Here is a 24,843-nt window from a genome sequence, read left to right on the forward strand (position 1 = left end):
AACTTGAGGCCATTTCCTTTCATCCTACCCCTTATTGCTTGAGGGACGGAGCAGGTGCGTGAGGGGAAGGGACGGGAGCGGGCGCTTGCATGGCACAAACCCACATCATATTAAGGGCGTCTGGTAGTTATAAAGTGGGACTTTGTTCTCACGGCCACTGTCAAAACCAGTCATCCATTTCCTTTTCATTGGTCAGCAGAGAGCAGCAACAAGGAAAACTTATCTTAGTTTGTTAGATTAACCCAGTTTTGGTTTTCACTCGCGTCATACGCCCAGAATGATTGTGTGTGTGCGGGAGCCAGAACTAAATACGAGTGCTGCGTGTGTGCTTTTCAGTCTGCCTTTTCCCAAACACCTCCAGCATCGGAGGTATCAAACCAATGAGCAGCGTTGATAGTGAAAGAGCAGGAGTCCAGGGAGGGGCGTGCATCGCTGGCTTCATTTTTTGTAATAGTCCATTTTTTTGTAATATTCTCTTTTATTTGTGAAAGACTCAAGCATGGGAAGAAGAGACGTTCAGTGTTCTCACTGTTAAAGCTTTCTTGAAACAAACAAAACCAGTATTGAGAGTTTTAGGCATTGCAAAGCATAAATTAGACTCCAAAATAATAATTTAAATAGTCTTTGTCTTCCGGTTTTTGAACCCTTTTGGCCACACCTCTGACATCTTTAAGCTTTTCTCTATAATCGTGCAAGGACATTCACATGGAATTGGAGAATTCAGAGAACTTGTGATGTCATGAAGTTTGCAGTTAAATTAAGGAGCTTTACCATCTTGAGGCACCTTTTGAGTGAGTATAATGGGCTTTTGGTTTAACCTTTGTGGATCTGCAGTTTCATAACTGGCCAGGAATGTTGCGTCTCCAAGGACCGGAGTCCCGTGTCCAGGCTTCTCTTGCCCGTTTGGGGGACGGCTGTCTCCTCTGGGGAAAAAGGGAATGGGGAAAGAGGAGATACATGAATAGAAACAAAGAGAGGGTAGAAAACAAGACAGTTCTTCTCGAGCTTATGGCATGGGGGAGAGGTTCTGCCTCCTTATCAAGCCTGTTGCGTCGGTTCATGGCAGGGCATTGATTTGATAAATTTGACGGTGGTTATCATGCAGTCAAGTGTTCATCTTCTGCTTTTTTCCTTAGCAATGGGTCAAACGTCCTTCAGAAGCTCCAGTTTCTGCTGTAGGGGTGTCTTCGCAATGTGAGGCATTTTAACCAGTTGTAGATCGTTATAGTCCGGACAGCAGGACACATGGTAGGTTAAAGAAACATCTATTTTTTAAGATGTTCCTCTGACCTGCAAGAGGAATGGCTCTCAAATTCCTGGTCTGTTGAGGGTGGTTTGTTTCCCATCGCATCTTTGCCAAGTGCTTTCTAATTATGGAATGTGTGTTATTCTGTAGTTCTTCAAGGTAGAAATAATGAATATTATAAAAATCCAGAAAAACATACGCATTGATAGATAAACTCGATATTTTTTGCTTTTGGAATAACAGATGTGATCCACGTTGATTTTTTTCAATAGCACAAACCCCAGCCAGCACCTCTTGCCTCCCGAATTGTATCGTGCGGGGGAATCTGCACAGGAATGGGGAAGACTGGTTTGCTGATGCTGGTTTCACGGGGCCAAACTGTTTTTTTTCAGCCGAGCCACTGCTTGCAGGAGCAGCTTAGCCAGTCATGCACTGCTCTGGGAGCCTGTTGGAGCAGGGCTGGCAGGAAAGGTTTCCAGTCCCCTTGCTTTGAATGCAGAATTGTATGCAGGGAATCAGCTGCTTATCAGCAACGAGCAGAGCAATCCCAGTGCTCTAATCCAGGGTTTATGTGAGTCACCTCTGACTGGTGAGGCCTGGAAAACTTGATTCATACCTCTGCCTATGTTCGCCTGCAGTGGTGATACAGACCAAGCCAGCCGTCCTCAGCAGAAATCACAGACAAGGGCTGGGCTCCTTTGCTGGAAAGGAAGAGCCTGGTTTTATCACCTCCTAGTCTGGGATCAAGATCTTTTTAATCAAGATTATGTTGGTTATATCTGCATCCCAGTTTGTTTTTCTTCTCCCTCCCGGTTTAGCCATGCGCAGGAGGGTTTTCCTCGCCGATAGGAGCTGAGCAGTGGTTTGACTACAGAAAAAAACCAAAACCTTCTGAGCAAAGTTCTTCCCAGTGAATAAATAAATAAAAAGGTTCTCCTGCATAAAAAAAAAAAGCCAAAAAAAAGTATGTAAAAAATGTTCTTCTGAATATTGGGCTCTTGTGTATTCTCCTCTTTTGTGGCATTTTCAGTGGTGAGATGTGTTCTGAGAAGTGTTCAGGGCTGTAAAGGAGGAGGGAAAGGTGCAGTTGTTAATGTGAAGATAACTCTGTGCTAATACATAACTCAAAATGGTAACGTGGTTTTATTGACTGGCTACACCTAGACTGGTTTGAGAAATTATGATGGCGAGCTGACGTTCCCCTGAAGAATTAAAGCCACCAGGCTCCAGCTCTAATTATACTTGGAAAACTCCTGGCTCAGTGCTTGCTGTTGTGATTCGGCGATGGCTGCTGCGGCTCAGTTTGGGAAGTGCAGCTTAGATTTTCTTTGATCTTACCTGTGCTCCTGCGCTGAGCAGGGCTTTGCAGTGCTGTTTTCTTTCTTTCTGTGCTCTGAATCGGACCCATAATAAACCCACCTCTGAAACGTGGCCTGAGGCTGCCTCCATGAATAATTCACTTCACTCCTCCACTGGCTGGCGCTAGGAAGTGAATAAAAATCATGCCAAATAATCGTGCAAGACTTGAAAGGCGCTATCAGTAACTTTTCCAAATGGAGTCTGAGGAGGGCAGAAGAGCTGGTGGCACCACAGCTCCCTTCAGGAGCGTTATCCAAGCTTCATCACAGATCCTCGTAACGGTTGGTACGTCCTTCCCGTGGTGAACGACATCCACTGCAGTGCAGGATCTCTGGGATCGATGCCTTGGGTCAGAGCTAATTAGAGAGGAGCGCTGCGCTGAACCACTGACAACGTCTGCTACATCGCTTGGGTTTTAAATAGCCTTCTAACCGAGGAGTGGCCAAGCACGGTGTTGTTTGACTTTCAAGTTTTAAAGTAAAACAAGCAGCTTTTTTATTTAAATCTTTTCACTTTAAGGCTTGACTTTACCCTTTCTATAATAGAATTTTAAAAGTATGCATTTTGATAAGGAAGAACCGAAAAACAATCATCTTCTTTAAGCAGAGCTGACTCCCAATAGTGCCACGAAATATCAGCAGGTGAGTTTGGGGATGATTTTGTGGCTCCATGTGTTCAGTAGTTACAGCAGTTGCCTTCTGGTGCTGCGAAACCTGCGTGCTGGCTGCCACAAGGGACTGCTTTAAATGGATTCCAGCAACTGAGGTGCTTATAAATGTTGTTCCGGGCTGATGTGTAGACGAGGGCTTACTCAGCAGAGCTGGATGCTGCCTGAGGTCCTGCAGTCATATCTGATCTGAGACAAACACACCTAAAAAGATTCATTTGCCTTTAGAGAACTGGTTTATTTCTGCTTTCTTCTGTTATTCTGTGGTCATGAGAAAAGCGTTCCCTGCTTAAGAAACGAAAAATAATGTCCTCCAAAAGATAATGACAAAAGAGCATTATTCAGCTTCATAGTATCATAGAGTGGTTTGGGTTAGGAGGGACCTTAAAACCCATCCAGTTCCAACCACTCTGCCTTGTTTTGTGCTGCGTGTGAGGGCAGGGCTTTGGATGCTGTGGATAAAACCGTCATCTGCTTTGTAGCTGTTTGCCATGCTCCTGGTTAATTGTGGAGTCCTGTGTTGCAGATCCCTTGGTGAGGGTTCTGGTAGGAGGGTGGTGTAGAGGAGAAAGGGGTGGCAATATGCTTTGTGCAGATTGGCATTATCTGTGTTGGGAGACTTGCAGACAGAAACCCATCATCTTCGTTAGCTGCAACGACTCATCTCAAATGAATAATTTTATAGTCACTGATGGAAGACTGAGGGCTCTGCGTGGCCTCTGGAGCAGTGGTTGGACAGGATCTCAGTACGCTCATAGCGGGAACTTCTTGTGACCTGAAACACCTGAAGGGTGGTGTCCTGGGGCTGAGTCTTGCGCTGTCTCTGATGGATCTATAGCTTTATTTGCTGTATCTGTAATTCATTTTAGGATGGACGCATAGCTTTGACCATTCACAAGCAAAATAATAAATAGAAGCATAGAATAGAGATGGAGATCTCTGCTCCAACCCCACTTCCAAGCAGGGTCAATTTAGATCGGGTTGCTCAGGCAATGTCTGGTTCAGTCTTAGCTGTCTCCGGGGATGGATTTTCACAACTTCTTGGCCCTCCCATCGCAGCACTTATTGTGAAAAAAAATTTCCCAATATCTGATAGGAATTTCCCTTCTTCCCATTTGTGTCCATTGCCTCTCGTCCTTTCACTTTCCACCTAACGCTAGTGAAGGCTGCGTATGCAGTTTGGCCTTTGTCAGAATGCCTTTATCTCCGGGCGGTGGTGGGTTTTCACACTTGGTGTAGCTATATCCATTAATTTTTTTTGTGTGAGGCCAAGCCCTTGTGTCCTGAGAGATGGTGGGTGAACGTGCTGCTTCTCTTTGCAGGGTCTGTCGACAAGGCAACAAGGACTGTGTCCTACACGGCAGACTCTTACCGGGTAGCGCAGGTTATTTTGTGATGAGGACCTTGGGGACCTCTCTAAGAATGGCGATGTTTTGAGGGTGGACGTCTCAAAGTGTTTCTGGAATAAAAATATTGTTGAGCCAACGTGCTAAGGCCTTGTGAGAGCAAACAAGGCAAACTGTGCCCTACCCTGACGGTTCTTGGATTTGCTGAAAGCGACTACGAGCGTAATTGTAAGCGCAGGAGGTTTTGCTGTGGTTGGGGTGAGTTGGGAGTGGCTTTGGGGAGCCCTGTTGATGCTGTTCCAGCTCATAACTCGCCGTACTGGAGCACATCGCTTCCTGTCCTGTTTGCTGCGGTTTTGTGTGTTGGACTCAGCGCCAGGTTTTCCAGTGCCTGTGATTACTTTTCTTTCCGTTTCTCCCTGTCGCTGGGCAGCGGGGACTCCGCAGGCAGAGGACAGCTGACTGCTCTTGAACTGTCGCTCGTGTTCCGTGCACATCGGACTCGGACTCTCCTCTTTGGAAGGGGAGGAGAGTTCCTCGCCCTCTCCCTGGAAAACGCCCTCTCCAGGATGCTCCAGTAGGAGCCGGTGGGAGGGAGGGAGCTCTGACTACACCGAAAATGTCATAAAAAAAAAAAAAAGAAAAAAAAAAGAGAGACAACTGACAGAGGAGAGAACTTGTCCTCAGATTCCTGTGTTTTGCAGCAGCGTAAGCAAAGTCTCTGCAAGTGCCGTGGGAGCTGGCAGGAGGCAGCAATGAAGTTCCGAGGAGCGGTAAGGTTTATTTAACTGCTTTGGTGGGTTTGCAGCTTTCAGATGCATATGTGGTCTGAGGAGAAGGGAGATGAGTTTTCAAGGTTTCAGCAGGAAAGTGAAATGCTCCAGTCTGCCTTGTGAAAGACCCCTTATTTGGAAAGTTATGGGAAAGGGGTTGGTGTAGGGGAAAAAAACCCAGGAGATACACGTTTGGAGGAGGAAGCCAAGGTGGGAGTTGAGAAAGTGGGGAGAGAGGGAGAAAGCCGTGCGTTTGGGGAGAAGAAAGGGTGGAGCTTTTGCTTGGGTGGAAGGGACATGAGGATATGAACGTACAGCACTGGTGCTGGGCTTGTGTTGATCCCGGGGACATGAGCTGCTTCCTTTGGGGCTGCCACCCTGGGGAACAGCAGGAAATACCTGCTTGCAGACTTGTTCCCACTCGGTTCCTCCAGGGCGTATCAACTCTAGGAAAACCGTGTCCATGTTTTAGTGGCAACCAGGAAGCCCGAGTCTGTGCACGGCATTGCGGGACAACCACGGGGAGATTAGGAAAATGAGTGTGTGGCAAAAGAGTGAGAAGACTAGGAATGTTACCTGGAGAAAGAGATGAGTGAGACGGGGGGGAAAATTCTATATCCAGTAGTGCCACGGAGAAGACGTAGTAATGCTACAGAGAACTCCCATTTTCTGTGTTGTAATATAGGAAAGTGGGACGTTCAGTTAAAAGTTGCCAAAGAAATGCAAAGGTTGTTTTGTATAGTGCATAGTTGGGCCATGGAATTCACTAACACTGGAAGATGTTAAGGTCAAGAATGAGGGAACGTTATAAAAAAGTCTATGTGTGGGCTTTCTCTAGATAGGAATGTGCAAGGCTTTAATTGGTAAACTAACCAAATTTAGGAAGAGAAGGGTTGAAAACACCACGTCTGTGGATTTAAGCATTCTGACTGTTGAAGAAGAGTTAGTGTGGGGCCAGAGCATCTGTACCTAGAGATCCTTGTGTGTTTTTTTGAGTGTCCCAGTGTTGACCACTGGCTCAGAGAGGGTCTTGGTGATGAAAGGAAGTGCAAAGCTTCTGGAGGACCTGCCTGGTTCCTTCCTGTGCCAGCGTGTTTGAAGGTGGAACAGATAGTGTTTGAGGGGCTTGTGCTTGGGTTTCAGTTGGCGTGGAAGAGTTTAGGAGCCAGCAAAGCTCTGTAGAGCGGTGGGCATGGAGAAAGGAGGGAGGTGTGATGCATGAGAATGTGGTGGGCAGTGATGTTCATAGAATCACGGAACGGTTTGGGTTGGAAGGGACCTCAAGGCCCATTCAGTACCACCTCCTGCCATGGGCAGGGACACCTCCCACTGGATCAGGTTGCACAAAGCCTCATCCAGCTTGGCCTTGAACACCTCCAGGGATGGAGCAGCCACAACTTCTCTGGGCAAAGTGAGCCAGGGCCTCCCCACCCTCATAGGAAAACATTCCTTCCTAAGATCTTGTCTAAATCTCCCCTCTTTCAGTTTAAGACCATTCCGCCTCGTGTTGTCAAGGGTGGTGCTTGGATACGCTCTGAGAGAACATGTGGGCGTGGAAGTGCCCTGCACATGCCCTGGGAATGCACTGGAGTGCTTGTTCTGTTTGGAAAGTTTTACTATCATGGAAAGACGTGATGGTCAGAAACGGTTGTGTGGGATGTGTGGAATCCAGCGGAGAAGGTGGGAAGGAGGGCAGAATGCAGCGAGAGTAACAGTGCGAGGCCCGCAGTGTTGGTGATGGGAGACAGCAGGATTTGTGCGCTTAGAGGTGACACAGTGGTGGTCCAAGAAGAGCAGAGGATAAGGGCGTGGGGGCAGCAGCCGTTGCTGCTGGCAGGGAGGCAGGTGCAGCAAGCGCTGGGGTTCCTGCTCCCCTCTCACCCGCTCCGTCTGGTCTGGAAGTCCATGGCGAAACTCACTTGGAAGCGCTGTGAAGTGGGGTTTTGCTCTTGATGCCACCTCTCTGCCTCCTGACACTGCTGTGGGATACAGGGACCTGTGATCTGGGCTCACAGGTGATCAGCGACATCCTTTAACAAGCAACCGCTCGTGTCAGCTGGTCAGAGCAAAAATGTCATCTCCCTAAATAGAGCCGTTCAGTGTGTTTACTTTTCCAGCCTTGGTGATCTTTCTGCTTGGCCTCATTCATTTTTCTTACTGCTGCTTTATATTTAGCTCCTTGATTGAAATATCAGCATCCCCTCCGAGGGTAAATGTTTTTCCTCTCCTTCAAATCAGTTTTTATAGCTACATTTTTCTCTTCACTACTAACAGCTTCTCTTTTTTCCTAACTCCCCCCTCAGTCTCCCCCCCAAAAATGTAAATTCTAGAAAATATAATTATGTTATGAACGTTGAACAAATGATGTTCCCTGCCTGCCATGCAAATCTCCATGGCATTCTCTCATTTCTGGTCCATAATTTGCATTGCTAATTTACATTTGAGCTCCTTACATGGATTCATAGAATCACCAGGTTGGAAAGGACCCACTGGATCATCATCATAATAATAATTCTTACAATTCTAAATGTTGCAAGTGTCAAATGTCATTGTTTACTATATCAAGAGCCGTAATTAATTGCAGCAACGTCCACACCCTGCATTGTTGTTGTTCAGAAGGTTAAATCTTTGCTTTCGCAGTTCCAACTCCCCATGACCTACGTGCATTTCATAGATACTTAAAATAATGCACACAGGGCGATACATCGCTACCGTTTCCCATTCTGCTTTGCATTGTAGTGTGGGAAATTAAATGGTTCTGTAGCTTGGAAAGCGAGGGAAGCAGAACTTCAACTCTTAGACAGTGGAGATGTAACAAATATTCATGAGAGCAGAATGAGCTTGCTTCCCCTGTTTCCGATTATTTTATGTTTGAATACATTCAAGTTTGTCCCTACTTAAAATATGGAAGACTTTAAATAGTTTACAAGAATTAGCCGAGGAAGTAGCATTTCTCTCTCTTTACTGTAATTTATTTAATAGTGTATTCTATAGGTAAATCCTCCCTGTTCTATAGTTAAATCCTTCCAACCTGTGGTTTAGCTCAAGAGGGAAGCGTCGCAGAGGGAGAACCACGTTCTGAGCGTGGGCAAGTGCTCCCTGACTCCAGACATTCCTTTGCTGACCATGTATTGCTCCAAGAGAGGCAAAAATAAAACTGATTCTGCTATAAATGGTCCTTGAGTGACAGCTGCTGACAAGGTAACTCTTTTTGCATGTTAAGATTTTGATCCCACTTGATTTGATAGTTGTGATTTTCCCAAGGTGGCTGCTGGGAGCAGCTGAGCCCACGGTGGGAAACACCGCGCTCTACACAGCGCGGCAGAATTCGAAGCACAATAAACCATTGCCTTTTGGTAGGACGTTTTTTCATTAAACAAGCCCAGTACGTGAACTTTGGGTCATATAAATTATTATCTGAGCTCAGACGGCTTCAGAAAGCGCAGGTAAATCCCTGCGCTGGTTGCAGGGGGTTGACGTGAGGCACAGAGCTGCCGCTCGCGGAACCTTCTTGCAGCCCAGCTGTTTACTGACAGGATTTGCTGTGTCCAAAATGTGCAGTAATTTTCAGCGTGGCAGAAGGAGGAGGGTCTGAAGTGGCTGCGCTTCAGTCTGTCAGGGGCTCACTGGCAGGCAGCGAGCACTTGACTGACATCCCTTGAGTCGGGTCCACCTTGGGTGTTTTCTTTACCGCTTTCTCTGTGTAAAAGGAGAGAGGAGCTCTCCCATTCCGTACCTCAGGAACTGAGGCGCTGGATAAAATAGCCAATTTCTGTCTGCTGTCTAGCCCAGGCTGTGTCCAAACCTTTTCCTAGGCAGTGGAGTGGAAATCAGAGGATTTTTTTTCCTTCCTGCAGCTTTGGCATGACAGTGAGGAATGTCGTAGTGTCCAGGAGACAAATGAGTTTGAGCTGCCACCTCCCCACAAGAATTGCATTCTTGGTTCAGGCTTTATATTGTCTTCCAGAATCTAATCTGAATTTCCCTTCCCACTCATGTTTGCTTCTTGCCTGTTCTTCCGTTCCTGGCTTTGTAACTATTTCTGGAACCTGCAGATCAATCATTTTTCGCTTGATACCGAGATAAAGGTGCCTGCCTCTCACGCAGCACCCGCGCCGGTGCAAATCTCCCGCTCTGCTGAGCTGATTTGTAAAAACGCATCGTCGGAGGAAAATTCTAGGTGTAGAAATCTTCTGTTGTGACTTTTCTTTCTGAATCGGATTATTATAGCTTCCCTGCTCCATGTGATACCAGTCACTTTGAGAGCTCCAGGTGCTTTCATGAGCATCGCTCATGGATGCTCCAGGAAGGAGCAGGAGTTGCCGGTGCTGCCTGTTCTCTCGGGGTTCAGCAGCGCTGGTGTGTCTGGCGTTGCTGTGCCAACACGGGCCCTCAGTTGCCTCTCTGGGACAATCAAGGCTGGAAAATTTTGGTGTAAAAGACTCCTTCCTGCCCATTTTGGCCTCCTGGGTATTGCACATAGACAAAGCAGTGGGCATTTCTTGCTGAGTTCGTATCATCCCTGAACTCCTGGGCTCGTGGCATAGTTACCATCCATCTTCGCCCACAAAAGAACATTTTCCTGATGTACTGAGTGACTGGCTCGAATACTTCGGGTTGTGTTGTGCAGAGCAAAAGGTCCCGTTTTTCTTTTTTGAGGTGTATTAGATCCCCAAGTCCTAAAGCAGAGGAAAGTCTTTATCATGCTTTGGCATTTAGCATGGTTTAAAAGGAAAATATTTGTTTACGCCTTCACAATACCACATTGGAGATTTGCTAGTTCAGTTTAAGAAACTCTTTAGTGTCGACTTGAGTGCTTTTGTACTCCCAGGAGCTGTTTGTGAAGGGTATTTTCTGGTCTTGTTGACTCTTGTGTGAATACAAAGCGAGACTGGAACCTCAGCCAACACAAACCTGGCTCTGCGGGCTGTGCTCGGCAGCACCAATTTACACCAGCTGAAAAGTCTGTCCCAAAATGTAATCACACGGAAGAAAAAACCATGTGGAAGTGGTACCGCGGTGGTAATCGTGCTGGCGTGGTCCCCACCATTCAGGAGTGACGGCTTTTCCTTCCCTGGCAGTGAGCCACTGTTGTGCTGGCGTTTCTGGAGAAGAGATTAAAAGCAAAGAGTGGGTTAAGATAGTGTGGGAATGAGTCCCTTGGAACCATACCGCGGGGTGGGTTTGAGAAAGGCAGTGGCAAAAGTCAGCTTGTGCTCTCTGGAGCAGGAGTGACCTTCAGGAGAGTGATGGAGAGGGGGTTGGAACTGGATGATCTTTAAGGTCCCTTCCAACCCAAACTAGTCTGTGATTCTAGGAAGGGATAAAAGCCCGATTGCAGAGCAGGTACAGGCACTGCTAAGCCCCCAGGCGCCAAGATTGGATGGAGATTGCTCGGATTTGTGCAATTCCCTGTTTGCAGCCTGTGCTGGGCGTGGCGTTAGCCTTTGTATCCTACAAAGGCCAAGATCCTTCGCCCAGTCCTCCTTTTGATCCCTGTAGGCCAGGTGAAATTGCGTGTGGCTGAGCTGACCTACCTACCTGTTATTGTCCAAAGGGTACCCGCGCTCCCTTTCCTCCCTGCCCTGCGTCCGACGCTCCCCTTGATCCCATGGGCAGGTGATGGAGCTCTCAGGAAAATACCAACTGCTTTCATCCTGGCGTAGTGAGTTGTGTTGGTTCAGCTCCGAGGGGTAGTTGCTTGTGTTAACACGTGCCAAGGAGGCAGATTCCAGAGGAGGGGATGTGCTCTGGTTTGGTAGCGATGGTTTGGCTGCACCTCGCTTCCTGCCTAGGAGGGAGTTTCGCAAGCACTAAAATGGCAGGAACTGCCCGTCTCCGCTGCAGATCCACCACCGTATCTACTGGCCATTGGGAGCGATCATGCGTGGAACTAGTGTGGGAAAATGCCTTGGATTAAAATTAAAAATAATAACTCCTCTGAGTTAGCGTTAATCTGTGTTGGATTTCCAGCCTGGGCTATTGCACAAGCACAGAGCGGGCGCAAGCCAAAGGGCGCAGCTGCGCGGAGGACAGGAGGGACTTCCGTGCCCTTCCGCCCGTGTTCTCGCTGTCGGAACTGCTCAGCTGCCACTCTGCTCTTGGAGCAGCTTCCAGGAAAACTGAGTTGCTCACAGGAGGGTCTGACCAGACCTTCACAGCCTGTGCTTTCCTAATGATCTGGAATACGTCTGCCACGGGGCCGTCAGAGTGGTCCAGGCTCATCTCTTTCTTGCCTAGCATGGAGCAGGGTTTGTTGTAAATGAGCTGTACGTCAGCCAGAGACGTTTTGGCAGAGAGAAATCCATTCCCTGCAAAGACCCTAAAGGAACCAGTCCCGTCCATAGGGAAGCTGTTTTAATGGTTCGCTAGCTTCGCTGTAACGTATTTAACCCCCCCTGACTGAGTTTTCTAGTGTTAATTTACAACCACCAGATTTAATGTCTGTCTGCTAACATAAAATAACTAACAATTTAGTCATTTTAATTTATTTAGTGCCACTGTCACACTCATCGTTCTGTAGGAACATATGGTCATCATTGGGATTAGTTTCTCTAAGTAATGTCTTCTTTCCCCTTTCTTCCCCCTGCCTGACTGTTCTGTTTCCATGTTGCCAAAAGGATTTATTTTCACCTCCTTTTACATTGCATTTCTTGAAGTTATTGGCAGTCAAATGGTTAACGTTGACATTTGAAGTTGGTGGTAGACTTGGACGTAAACAATAAAATGAAGGAGAAGTGCATATTGCTCGGCTGTGGTTTGTGAGTGACGTTAGTGTTTGCATTGAGCTTGGGCTTGGAAGGGCAAAAAGCTGTGATTAACGTTTGTATTGTGGAGAATCTGAGTGCGTCGCGTCGTCTGGGTAACCCAGTCATGCTTAATTATTGCCAAAAAGTTGCTTTGAGGTGTTTTACTGACTGAAAAATTCAGATTCTTGTTCTGCTTTCACGGGGAGAGGCTGGAGTTGAACGAGAGAAGAATAGCGTGGGGGAAACTGGAAGCTGCTTGGCCTTAAATGCCTGTCCCGGAGCAGCTCTGAGATGTGAGTGGGATGGATCACTTCATCCTTAGCTGGATACCGACAGCTGGGATCGGTTTATCCTGCGCTGGAGGGAGGGGCTGGGGACAGAGCTGCTGCCACCGCGGGGTGACGTTCTCTGTGAAAGTTGTAAAACTGAGATTAACTGAGCGAGGGGGGAAGATTCTCCTTAGTTGTTTCGGGGCGGCTGTCTTTTAACACTGTATTTTTAAGCTTACCCATTTAAAAAGTAGTTATTTTCTTTTGGTTTTGCCTTTGTTCCCATTACCTTGTCCAAAACCTGCTCCCGGATTGTGCTGCTCCAATAGAAGGATTCTGATTGCCAGGCAGAGTTTGGGTGTGATTTATCTGCATTTCCTTTGCCGGTGTTGTCCGTAAACACCTCCTTTCTTCTCCAGGGCTTATCCCTTTTCCTCCTCACCCTGTCAAAGAGTGAAGAGTGAGCCAACGAAGCACTTTGCTAAAGGTATGGAGAGTTGGCTTGGAAAGTTTTGAGTGTTTTAAAACACCCAGGTGATCATTGATGGAAGTATCTGCAGAATCCCTCCCAAGCTGCGTCTTTCAAAGCTTGGAAATCAGCCCTTCTGGACCACGAGGCTGATTGGGAAAAATAAAACTGGAAGTTGAAGTGATGTTCCTTTGCGGTGTTTCAGCTATTAGAGTGGATCTGGATTTGAGATTTCTTAGACCTGTAGGAACTGATTTTTCTGTCTGAAAGCTGTTGGTTTTGTGCCATCGCTTATGCCAAAGGCACTGGGCTTTTGGGAAGGAAGGCAGTTATTGCAGAAATAGGCACGACTGCATTTGTAAAGGATTGATAAGTCTAAACAACTGCAGATGGAGTGAATCAGCATCTGTTTGAGCCCAGATTTGTACTTCGGGTTTATACTTCGGATCTTGCCTTTATTACTATTTAACCAAACTTCAGCTAAACCTTCTTCTGACCAAGGCTGTGTTTATTTTTATTCCCTGCACACCATCAGCCCCCACTATTATTTCTTGAGAAGGAGCAGGAAGGGAACTACCTGACAACGTGAGTCAGCACAAGTCATCTCCATCGTTGTGTAGAGTTTTGGGACTGGACAACAGTGTCCCAGCAGGACTTCGGCATTCCCGGTTTGTGATGCTAACGCAGGAGAGAGTGCCGGGGTATCGCTGTCAGCGGGTGAGCCCGTACCAGCAGCTGCTCTGAAATGCATTAATTACTGCTTTAGAGAAATGGTGGGCACTTGCTGTGAGGAGTTGGCAAAGTAAGGATTGAAGAATATGATAAGGAGATGCAGACAGATGCGAGGCAAATGGTTTAATGCATTCTATCTCCTGTCTCTGGTTTCCGTAGTGTTTCTCGTCGTCTTTGGCTCACGCGCTGTCTGGCTGTTGGCTCTAATTGCTTTTAGTAGAAATTGTCCTTGCAAGTGTCGGCTGAGTCACCGGGTGCACAGTTCCTCTCCCTGTTTCAGTACGTGAGGTTGAGTGAAGTAAGAAGTCAGCAGACCTGTGTTTTCCAAAGACTGTTGTGTCTGAACCACTTCACACTGAAAATGTAACTTTTAAAAGAGGGTCAGGGAGTAGAAGTTGCTCGATCCGTGGGATAGATGGTAGTGTCACAGTAAATTCCGTGGCATGGGATGCAGAATTGCCCCTTCCTCCTTAGTTATGGATTTCCCCACTGGGTCTCTTGCTGAAGCTTTTAAATTGGTCGGTGACGTGAAGCTGTTTGGTTCATAAGATGAATCATCATTAGTCATAAAAGATTCCTTACCTTGAAATGACTTCCATTATGAAATGAGAGAGGAGTAGAGAGGAGAACACATTTTGGTCTTGCTCCTGCTAAAAGATGCCTTGGAAAGGAAACTCAAGCTTTATTCTCTTTATGAAGTGCTTCTTTGATTGATTGAGTCCTTTTTACAGTGATTGGAAATTTAACAATAGCTTTTCCCTGGCTTATCTTCCATCAGAGCAGTCGATGAAGCATCTGTGTACATTGAGTAGCGTTATCAAAAGTAGTGGGATGATTCTAATAACCTCTCCTGTTTATGGGTTCTCCACGTGGTAATGGTGGTTAACGGTTCCTGTGGACTCGGTGAGCTGCATGCAAAGCCACAGATATACCAACCTTCCTCTGCTTTTGGTTGCAGGGAGCGGGGACTAACGGCATTCGGCTGACCATGGAGAGTGCTCTGACGGCCCGCGACCGTGTGGGCGTGCAGGATTTTGTCCTGCTTGAAAACTTCACCAGTGAAGCGGCGTTTATTGAAAATCTGCGTAAGCGCTTCAAGGAGAACCTGATCTATGTGAGTAGCAGAGTGACAGAGTCCATCAGGGACCTGAATTTCCGAACCGCTGCCTTAGGCAAGGACGACTCCCACTGGTTCAGATTGCTCAGACACCTCCAGGGATGGGGCAGCCACCACTGCTCTGGGCATCCTGGGCCACGGCCTCCCCACCCTCACAGCAAAATGTTTCTTCCTAAGATCTCATCTAAATATCTTCCAGCTTAAACCCATTCCCCATCGTCCTGTCCTTGCAATCCCTTGTGAAGAGCCCCTCCCCAGCTTTCCTGGGTGCTGGAAGGCTGCTACAAGGTCTCCTCAGAATCTTCTTTTCTCCAGACTGAACAACCCTAACTCTCTCAGTCTGTCCTTGCATGGGAGGTGCTCCAGCCTTCGGATCATCTCCGTGGCACTTGTCTGGCATAACTCCTGCAGAGTCATTCTCACTAGGCTGGGGTTGCATCTTCAGTAGCTTCAGCCTCAGCAGTGTCCCCAGTGCCTGGCTGCAGGCAGCCTTTGTCAGTGACGTGAAGCCTTCAAAGCCGCCTGGGCTTCGGAGGATCCACTGCCAGACCTTCTGTAACCTCTGTGCTTTATATTCTCTTTTTTCAGACGTACATCGGCTCCGTTCTGGTCTCTGTTAATCCATACAAGGAACTGGAAATCTACAGTAAACAGAACATGGAGCGATACCGTGGTGTCAGCTTCTATGAAGTTTCTCCTCACCTGTGAGTGGCCTGTGGGGAAACAGAGCAGTTTGTGCCGTTCCCACCCAGGCATGTGCAGTAATGACATGTGAAAACAAGCCGATAGGACTGTTCCCCATCCCAGATACCACGCTAAAAGTCATGGGGATATAAAGGATCCTCCGGAGGGTGTGGCATGCAGCTCTTTCTATTCCTGTTCCCCTTTCCAAAGAGGATAAGTTGCCTTTGCAAGAGCAGTATTTGGAGAAGGGAGTTGGTTCCTTCCTGGCTGGAGGAACAGCGCTGCTTACCCAGCCCTGGCAGGACAGGAGTTCGTTGTTCCAGGGTTACTTGGGGTCTGTGTGTCCGGGCTGCGAGTTTCCCCTGCTGCTCTGTTGCTTTTTCAGCACAGGAGCAACCAGGGGAAAGAGCGCGTTTGTACGCGTGGTGGTTTCTTCCCTACCTCTGCTGTTTCTGCCTGACCAATATTTATCTGGTATTTCCCTTGTTGCTAAGATACCATCAGCCTGTCGGAACAAGGAATGTATTTATTTACACGGTCTGGCCTGGTGCACATTCCCGATTTCCCATTTTAAAAAAAAAAAGAAAAAGTTTGAGGTTTAAAGTTATTTTTGAAAGCATTTGACTTTTTTTATGTCGGACTGAAAGAGAAAGATGACTGAGGGGTGAGGACATTTGGCTCCAACCTGGTTTCTTTCAGGACCAAGGGCCAAATTCTGAGCACCTCTTGGAGGCTTTTTGTGCCTCTTTCTTTTTTTTTTTTTTTCTAAAGAGATCTTGGAAGAGTAAACGATGTTATTTTTGAGTGAACTATTTAGGCTGTTTCTTATTACTGGCACATAGCCCAGGAGAGTAAGCAAAACAGAATGCGCTGCAAGCACAGAGAGGGAGAGAAAGGCCACAACTTGGGAAAGCCTGAACGCTCAAACCTGTGTTTGTCACGGCAAAAATGTGATTTTAGTGCTTTGGGTTTTTTTATATGGGGTTGATTAAACCTGAAAAAAACACATCCCAGCCCCGCTGAGTTCTCCCCTGGATGTAGATGTACGTGTGTGTCGTGTTTGTGTGAGATAAGAGCTGTGCCCCGAGACGGTGGGTGACGGTGGCTGGAATCGGAGTTGGGCTGTGGTGGGGGAGCCCCTGCGATGGGGCGAGGCGGCTGCTGGGCTGCGGCTGCTCGGCCTCACCCCGCCTTGGCCGTGCTGCCAGCACTGCCTTGCCCATCGCTGTCGCTGCGTTGGCTCCCTTCAGCCCTGCTTTCCAGGAGCAGGCGCTTTTGCCTGGAATCACAACACGCTCCAGGGCTTCTTCGTCCTTAGGTGAGTGTTGTGACTCTGGAAAATCATCGGAGCGGTGGCTGCATTTTTATTGTGTGCCGCAAGCGCAGGTCTGACGCGATGCTGGTGTGTGACGGGAAGCGCTAACCGGCTCGGCTTTAATTCCTGTGTTACACAAAGGAACTTGAACCACAGAGCAGCTCGTTACTCCTCAGGCCGTTCTCTCTCATTTTCACTTGACCCGTGAGAAACTGGGGAACGCGCAGCTCATAAGCGAACCCCTGAGAGCTGCAGTGCTGAATGCCAGCGCTGCTCCAGCTGGGAACGCAGTGTTTTTTGTTATCTGTTGTTATTGCTTTATTAAAAAACATTACATTATGTGATTATTCATGCTTTTAAAAACATTCAGAGGAGCACTGTGCTGCAGTCCTTTGTGCTTCTCCTTTTACAGTCTTTCAGGTGTCGTCGTTTACCTCTTTGTCTTATTCTAAACTGTGTCTAGAAAGCCAAAATACTTCAATATTGCTGTTCCGGTGTCAAAATAGTTGAAGGCTATGCCTGAGCGTTGGGTTCTTTGGGAAATACATCAAATGTAGTCATTCAAAGGAGAAAAGTTATTCCGAAGAGCTTGAAACACAGCATACTTCCTGTAATGATCTGTCACATCCTGTCCTATTTATAGCCTGATGAGGGTTCAGAAAGGGTGACTACAAATGGGACCATAAACATCTTCACGTAAGGTGATTCTGTATGTGGTGTGCGCGGCTGCCAGGTTTCTGCATGAATTTACAGGACTGTGAAATCACCCAATAAAGGCCTCCAGTCCAGAGGCAGTTCTTAAAATTTACATTAACTTTACATTTATTCATCTGTTTTCAAAATGCTCCAGAGACAGAATGGGGATGAGAAGAGAAGGACTTGATGGATTTAGTGGGGTAAGCGTGCAGTTGTGTTGCTAGGTAGCTCGTTGGGGTTGCCTTAGCACCAAGTATTAATAGACTGGAGAGGGCCATGGCGGTTATCTTTCTGTGATTATTTGTAATTAATTTCACAGCGTGAAAGCTGAAAAAAAAAAATAAAAGAAAAAAAGGAGAGCTACTAAAAGATTCTGAGGTGTATAAAGGCATCAGGACGTCTGCTTGGTCTCCAGGTGTGAGACAGATGAAAATATTGTTAGGCGGTTGACTTATATGAGTGCATTTTGAAGGGGTGGTGCTCCTCTTACCCTCTTCTCCCTGATCCTTCCTTTCCTCTCTTGCTCTGTAAGCAGTTGCCATCATTGTCAGACTCATCCTCCTGCTCTCTGGTGGTGTGAAGCGTGCGAGGTCCTGGGTACAGGATGCTGTCTGGTCTGCAATGGGAAGGGAAGGAGAAGAGAAAGAAAATGCAGCAAAGGAGGAAACAGGGATCGAGGAGCAATGAACCCTGGCTGTATGCAGGCAGGAGGAGGAACCCTCTGCTGCTTTGAGTGGCATTTGGTCCGAGTTGGACAGTAGCTGAGTAGCCTGCGAGGTGTTTGTCTGTGCTGGCTTGTCCCATTCTTTCTGCAATCCAAGAGAAGCTGGGAGAGGTTGGACAATCCTGGAGCCACGTTCTAGGAGCCACCCAGATAGTGCAGTGCAGTTGTGACCTGAGCGTGTCATCACTTAAAAGATAAGCTGGAATAATGATTCACGGAAAACAAAAGCGTTTCCTGAACGTGAAGCGCTCTCGTCCTGTGGGACCATTGTTGAGAGATCACGTATATTTAGAAAAGTCAGTCTAACTGCACCGTTTAGTTGTCTTCTACAGAAACTTCTCTCATCTGAGGAGGTGAATTGGTCATAAAGTCAAAGGCACAGTTTGTGAAGGGTTTGTGCTGTCACCCTGCAGAAGCTTGGCCAGTGGTTCAGATGTGTATAGAGATGTCAGAAAGGGCTCACAGCCCTCTCCTGGCTCAGCACCAGCGCACAGAATAGATACACTCTCACCCATCCCGCGATTACACACTGCTTTTTGAGGTGTCCCTGCCAGGCATTCGCACTGCCCAACGCCTTAGCTGAGGAATCTCTGCCCTTCACATGTGGAGACTAACTAATACCTGGTTGTGTTGCCCCGTAGCTATGCTATTGCAGACAACGCGTACCGCTCCCTGCGCACGGAGAGGAAGGATCAGTGCATTCTGATCTCCGGGGAGAGTGGAGCAGGCAAAACAGAGGCCACCAAGAAGATCCTGCAGTACTACGCTGTGACCTGTCCGGCCAGCCAGCAGGTCGAGACCGTGAAGGACCGCCTGTTGCAGTCCAATCCCATCCTGGAGGTAACTTGAGAACCCGCAGCACAGAAATTTGACATTGAGTCATGCCAGCAATGCTCGCGTTTTCCAGCCGAGGGAATGGGGGCAGCTGAACCCCGCTGGGCATGGCTGAGCAGATCGTGCATCCCGGGAACGCTGGTTCGCGGCATGTGGGCAGATCGTTGTGCACGGTGCACAGGGGAACCCCAGTCTGCTTCCAGGCCAAAGAAACACCCATCCGCTGCTGAACTCGCTTGGCCCTTCGCAGTCCACCAGGAGCTATTCCGGAGTGGCCAGGCTGCAGGGAGGGAGAGGCATTTGGCGTGGGAAGAGTTCTGGCACGCTGCATAAGTTTACAAAGCCAGAAGCGGACACACAGACTGTGGGCAATGTGATAAATGCATTTATGGGTGTGTTTTGTAGTGCTGTGGTGTCCTCTAGTGTCCAGCCCTGCCCTGCCTTTGTAGCCCTTTGATATTTCTGCTCCGTATGGAAATATGCACTCTGTGCTCCCCCAGGGGAGGTGGTGCTCCCCCAGGGAAGGTGGTGCTCCCCCAGGGAAGCTGTTGCTCTCCCAAGGAAGGTGTGCTCCTTGCGTGATGGGATGCCCCAGCAGGACTGAGCAGTGCCTGACATGAGCAGAGCTGTGAGCAAATAGCTGTGGTGGAAGAGGAGGCTTTGCAAAGACTGTCAGACGTGACACGTGCTGTGAACCGGCATTACAGCGGGCTGGCTGGGGGATGGAATTGATTCCGGAGGCTGCTCCGTCTGCAGAGCCGGTGTGGGGTAGAAAGGGCAGCATTGGAATTTGGGTAGCAATGTGTTTCCTTCTCGGTTCCCCGTGCCAAAAGGACAAACCCGGGCTTTAGTGCCTGTAAATAAAACCTGACAGCTTCACCAAAGTGTTCATAAATAGTCTTATTTGATATCTATTTATTTTTCTTTAATAATTTTTATTTCAGGCCTTTGGAAATGCAAAAACCCTTCGGAATGACAACTCCAGCCGATTTGGGAAATACATGGATGTGCAGTTTGATTACAGGGTAACTTAGAATCTATTTTATGCTTCAGAAGTGGTGCTGGTGATAGCAGGCTCTGTCGCCTGTGCTTTCCTGCAGTGATGCAGCGATTGCTTTGCGTTCCCTTGACGATGGCATAAGCAGAGTCTGTGGTAGCAGAGTTTGATTCCTGAGCATTTTAAGTCCCCACTTCCCTTCCTTTCTTCCCTTATTTCTCTCTGTATAAGCAGACAGATTAAATCCTCTGGTTTCTAGGGTGCGTGTGCACTGTGCAAACGGATACTCCCAAGCTCAATCCGCACGAGCCAGCTGGGATCTGGAGATCTTCTCTCGCGTGACTTTGCATTGTGTTTATTTCAATCCTGATCCAAATTGCCTCGCACTGTGAGGATGAGCACAGTGCAAGAACCGAGTAGCTTGGCACACACAGGCTTTTAAATGTCTCAGTGTGTAAATCCCTCCAGTTTGCTTTGTTGCTTTTCCTTTGTGTTGAATTCCTCCTGCTGCCGATCCCGTTCAGAGCGTGCTGTAGCCAGGAGCTGTCTAATGGTGTGTTACTTTCACTTGACAGCTCATTCTGCTTTCAAACCACCTCTGTTTGATTGAGATTGTGATACAGAATGACAGATAATTTTCTGTCGTTGTGGCTGATCTTTTTGTGTCCTCTCTGAAGAGACCACCAAGAAGCAGCAATGTTTTCCTCTGTGTTGCTGAAACATTCCCATGTATCTGGTTTGTTTTAGGGAGCTCCCGTCGGGGGCCACATCTTGAACTACCTCCTGGAGAAATCCCGAGTTGTGCACCAGAATCACGGAGAGAGGAACTTCCACATTTTCTACCAGCTGCTCGAAGGAGGGGAGGAGGACTTGCTGCGAAGGCTGGGCCTCGAGAAGAACCCTCAGCAGTATCACTATTTAGTAAAGGTGCACATTAACTAATCATTCTTGCTCTGGTGTTATTTTATAGGACCGGTACATTCTCGGTTGTCTTTGAAGTTTCCTTCCCTCGCTTTAAAATTACCCCTGAGATGACTGCTATGAAAAGAAGCCTGGCAGAAGTGCATTGAGTGTGAGTTAATTTATCTTTGTAAAATATTTACTTATTTATGTCAAATTGTGTCCTTTTAGGGTCACTGCGCGAGGGTCAGCTCCATAAACGATAAAAATGATTGGAAGATTGTGCGAAGAGCCCTGTCCATTATAAGCTTTAATGATAACGAGGTGGAGGTAAGAAAAGCTTGACAGCACAGCTGATTTTCCTACTCTTAAGGAATTTTTCTGTTTTAATTTGTTATTTCTGCTGAAAGCAGCCCTCAGAACGAATGTATTCTCTGCGAAAGTCCCTAAAAAAATACAAAATGTGCTTATAAAATGTTATTTAACACAATCTCACTGCCTTTTCTCACTGTGCATTCATTTCATCATCTTGGTTTCTGACTGTTGCTTTCCCCCCTAGGATTTACTGAGTGTTGTGGCCAGTGTTCTGCATCTGGGGAACGTACAGTTTGCTGCTGATGAGCAAGGAAACGCTCAGGTCACTACAGAGAATCAGATTAAATACCTGGCCAGGGTGAGTATCATCCGTTAGAGAGATATTATGTTAAAGATGAATTAGAGACGTTTCATTATTCTTAATTTGGTTGCCGTCGTATCATTTTAGAATATGATTTAGAAGTTTTCCTAACTTTACTTTCATTTGACTTTAATAAAATGCAAATATTAACATCAAAACCCTTTAACTGACAACTCTATTTGCCTTTTGATGCACCACTGAGTTGAGGTTTTTGCCTTCAGGCAGTGGGATAGGAATAGATCTACCCTGGAGAAGTGTTTTAAAGAAAGAAGAACCCTGGTGGCTTTGCTTCAGCGGTTCTTTGTGCCAGAGCAGTCAAGCCGATGTATTTATTGGGTCATAGCACTGGCAGAAAGGAGGTGGCGTGCGGGAGGGAAGGGCTGATGATGCAAGGTGAATGGGGAATGAAGGGTTATTTCACTGGGCTGTGATTTTAGGAACCAGCTTTTCTGATGTCTTGGATCTGTCACTGATAAATTGAGCGTACCGCTTAATAAATGCGTTTAATATTCTACTGCTTCGCAGCTTCTGGCCGTCGAGGGCTCTGTTCTTCGAGATGCATTGATCCACAAGAAGATCATAGCAAAAGGGGAAGAGGTAAGAACACAAACTGGGGATCTGGGAGGCACGTGGAATGAAATCCAGCTAGTGATGTACTGTCAGCTCTCTTAGCAGCCTTGAGGAGTTCACTTGCTGTCAGAGGAGGGTGGCAGTCGGGGAGGCCCGTACCTTTCCCAGCTGGGAGACGGTGCTGGGAGCCGAGCCCGGCCAGGATGCCTTTGAGTGGCTGATCGCTAGCAATGAACCAGGGAAACGTCATCCCTCGGCGGAATGGCTGCTGAGTGGCTTTGTTCTCCTTCCCTGTGCAGCTCATCAGTCCCCTGAACCTGGAGCAGGCAGCCTACGCCAGGGACGCGCTGGCTAAGGCGATATACGGACGCACTTTCTCCTGGCTGGTGAACAAGGTTAACAAGTCTCTTGCTTACAAGGTAAATGAACCTTTTGGTTGTTGATATCCAACCAAGTGTGAAAGGAAGCTTAAAATCTTTTAGCTGCAGAGAAATGGCGAGTTGCGTGCTGTAGAGCAGTTTCTAGATGCATCTGTTTTCTATCGAGTAAAGGGTCAATGCTGTAGCCGAAGGGGTACGATCCCACGATGGATCATAGCTGTGAGCACATAGCGACATTTATTTATTTTGCCATATTGCAGGAAGGAGAGTTTCCGGGCTGGAGAAGTACAACAGTGCTTGGATTGCTTGATATCTATGGATTTGAAGTTTTCCAGCACAACAGGTTTGTTCCAATCAGTGTCTTTGAGTCCTGAGTAAACTCTGCATGACTTCATTCATTATAGTGTTTTCTCTCTGTTGTGAAATAAGACGTTACCGCGTCTCTAATTCTCTTAGTGAGAGAGAAAGAGATGACATTTCAGCTGTAAGAAAGCAGCTAAATAACTAATAATCACAGGACTTATGATGCTTGGGGCGCCCAGCCCATAGTTAGCATTCACAGCTGTTAGTGTTCTGGTATTTTAACGAGACTCTCGTCTTTTGGGGTATATTCACTCGACGGCTTCAACTCTGCCTTCGCCCGGCTCTCTGGCACGGTGGTGGCTGTTGTGGCATCTTTCCATAGTGGTGGGAAAGGGAGAGAACAGACATAAAAACTCTGAGTGGAACCTCACTCTTGCAGAGAGCAATGAACTGAGATTCTCAAATTCGCAGTATTATCGGCCCTTCTTAAAAGTTTTTGCCCTACTTCTAGAACTCTTTCATGAGATCCACTAAATAATAAACTTAATAAATTAATACGTTCAGTAGATAAACATTTCAGAAACTCTTTTCTATCGCTCTTGATTTACACAGGTACATTTGTGCAGCTGCTCCCCCACGGCTGCTTTTCCCTGTGGTACAGCGTTGGTGATTATTTCTCTGATTTTTGTTTGCAGCTTTGAACAATTTTGTATTAATTATTGTAATGAAAAATTGCAGCAGCTCTTCATAGAGCTGACGTTAAAGTCGGAACAAGAGGAATATGAGTCAGAAGGCATAGCGGTAAGAGCCAACATCGTCACCTCCGTTGTCTCCTTTGGGGCACCTCCTGCAGGCCAGAGGGCAGATGAGGAAAGGATCTGGTAATAATGGTCTGCAAAGTAAAGGAATTAAAGAGTTTTCCTTTTTCCTTTCTTTTTGAAACCCGTTGGTAACTCTGTGAACAGCTAGAAGTGAGCAATGCGGTTCCGCTCTTCTCCTCTGATAAAATAAAATGTTTTTAAAAGGGAGTATTAGAAAAACAAATTTGATGAGTGGAAAAGCTTTGTTTCAAATTTGACGGATGATTTAAATAAGGTGGTGTTTGAAACGTTCTGGAATTTTCATGGTTTTTCTCCAGTCTGAGATTGTTTTCACCCAAGTGTAATTTCTTGTCTTTGTAGTGGGAACCGGTTCAGTATTTCAATAACAAAATAATCTGCGATTTGGTGGAAGAGAAATTCAAAGGCATCATTTCTATTCTGGTGAGTAGACAACAGCTTTTTACATGGAAAAATTAGAGGCAATGCAGTGAAAAACAAGGGGAAGAAGATGGGAAAAACCTGTTTAAGCTTCTCTTGGGACTGTTTGAGTGGGCAGGGAGAGCAACGATGATCTGAACAGTGACACTGTTGTCATATTGGTATCGCCGCCACCTGCTCTCACAAAGAAGTTTCCAGTCCAGGGAATCTGAAGGGATGGAAGTGTTTTCCTTTTTAGCTCAACAGTTTGTTTGCTGAGATAAGAGCTGGCTGCGTTCAAAGGCCGAAGGGGCGGATGGGGACGGTGTTCCAGTGAGCTGGAGTTGGAGCTGGCCTGTGCGCTGGCAAACACCAATCGGAGATCAACGAACCTGTCTGTTCATAGGATGAAGAGTGTCTGAGGCCCGGGGATGCCACAGATACGACGTTCTTGGAGAAGCTGGAGGAGACTGTGAAGAACCACCCTCATTTTCTCACGTGAGTGTTCCCATAGCCGAGGGCGGTAAGACTGTTGGGATCCAAGTGTGTGATAGAGACGAGCTTTAATTGCTCCTGGATAACACTCGCTGTGCGTACGGCAGCATCCTCGATGTACGGGTCCCACATCAAAGCAGATCGTGTTTTCTTTTGCAGAGAGATTAGATTGTGAGTTAAGATAATACAGAATGAGTGTCAACACGGCTTTGCTCTTCTGAAGACTACACTTCAGGATAAAATAGGAACAACAAAACTTGTTCCTGACTTGCTTCTTCGCTGATCTCTTCCCTGCTAATGTGTC

At 47.1% G+C, this 24,843-nt stretch overlaps 1 protein-coding gene across 3 annotated transcripts in view; it reads left to right on the forward strand.

Annotated features, from left to right (window-relative positions):
* MYO1C (myosin IC) overlaps positions 1 to 24,843 on the forward strand; it is a 56,040-nt gene that overhangs the window by 19,786 nt on the left and 11,411 nt on the right. For 2 of the 3 annotated variants that reach the window (XM_054085123.1, XM_054085124.1), the window contains exons 2-14: positions 14,569 to 14,724; positions 15,316 to 15,431; positions 18,788 to 18,986; positions 19,925 to 20,005; positions 20,725 to 20,904; positions 21,109 to 21,207; positions 21,437 to 21,550; positions 22,079 to 22,150; positions 22,423 to 22,542; positions 22,764 to 22,846; positions 23,502 to 23,607; positions 23,988 to 24,068; positions 24,451 to 24,542. In XM_054085123.1, the coding sequence (XP_053941098.1) occupies positions 14,569 to 14,724; positions 15,316 to 15,431; positions 18,788 to 18,986; positions 19,925 to 20,005; positions 20,725 to 20,904; positions 21,109 to 21,207; positions 21,437 to 21,550; positions 22,079 to 22,150; positions 22,423 to 22,542; positions 22,764 to 22,846; positions 23,502 to 23,607; positions 23,988 to 24,068; positions 24,451 to 24,542 (1,499 nt within the window). Of the gene's footprint in view, positions 1 to 5,238; positions 5,392 to 14,568; positions 14,725 to 15,315; positions 15,432 to 18,787; positions 18,987 to 19,924; positions 20,006 to 20,724; positions 20,905 to 21,108; positions 21,208 to 21,436; positions 21,551 to 22,078; positions 22,151 to 22,422; positions 22,543 to 22,763; positions 22,847 to 23,501; positions 23,608 to 23,987; positions 24,069 to 24,450; positions 24,543 to 24,843 lie in introns of those variants that run through there. The other variant, XM_009560187.2, reaches the window with a different exon arrangement.

This window comes from Cuculus canorus, chromosome 20 (genome assembly GCF_017976375.1).
Source record: "Cuculus canorus isolate bCucCan1 chromosome 20, bCucCan1.pri, whole genome shotgun sequence".
In the NCBI taxonomy this organism is placed as follows: Eukaryota; Metazoa; Chordata; class Aves; order Cuculiformes; family Cuculidae; genus Cuculus; species Cuculus canorus.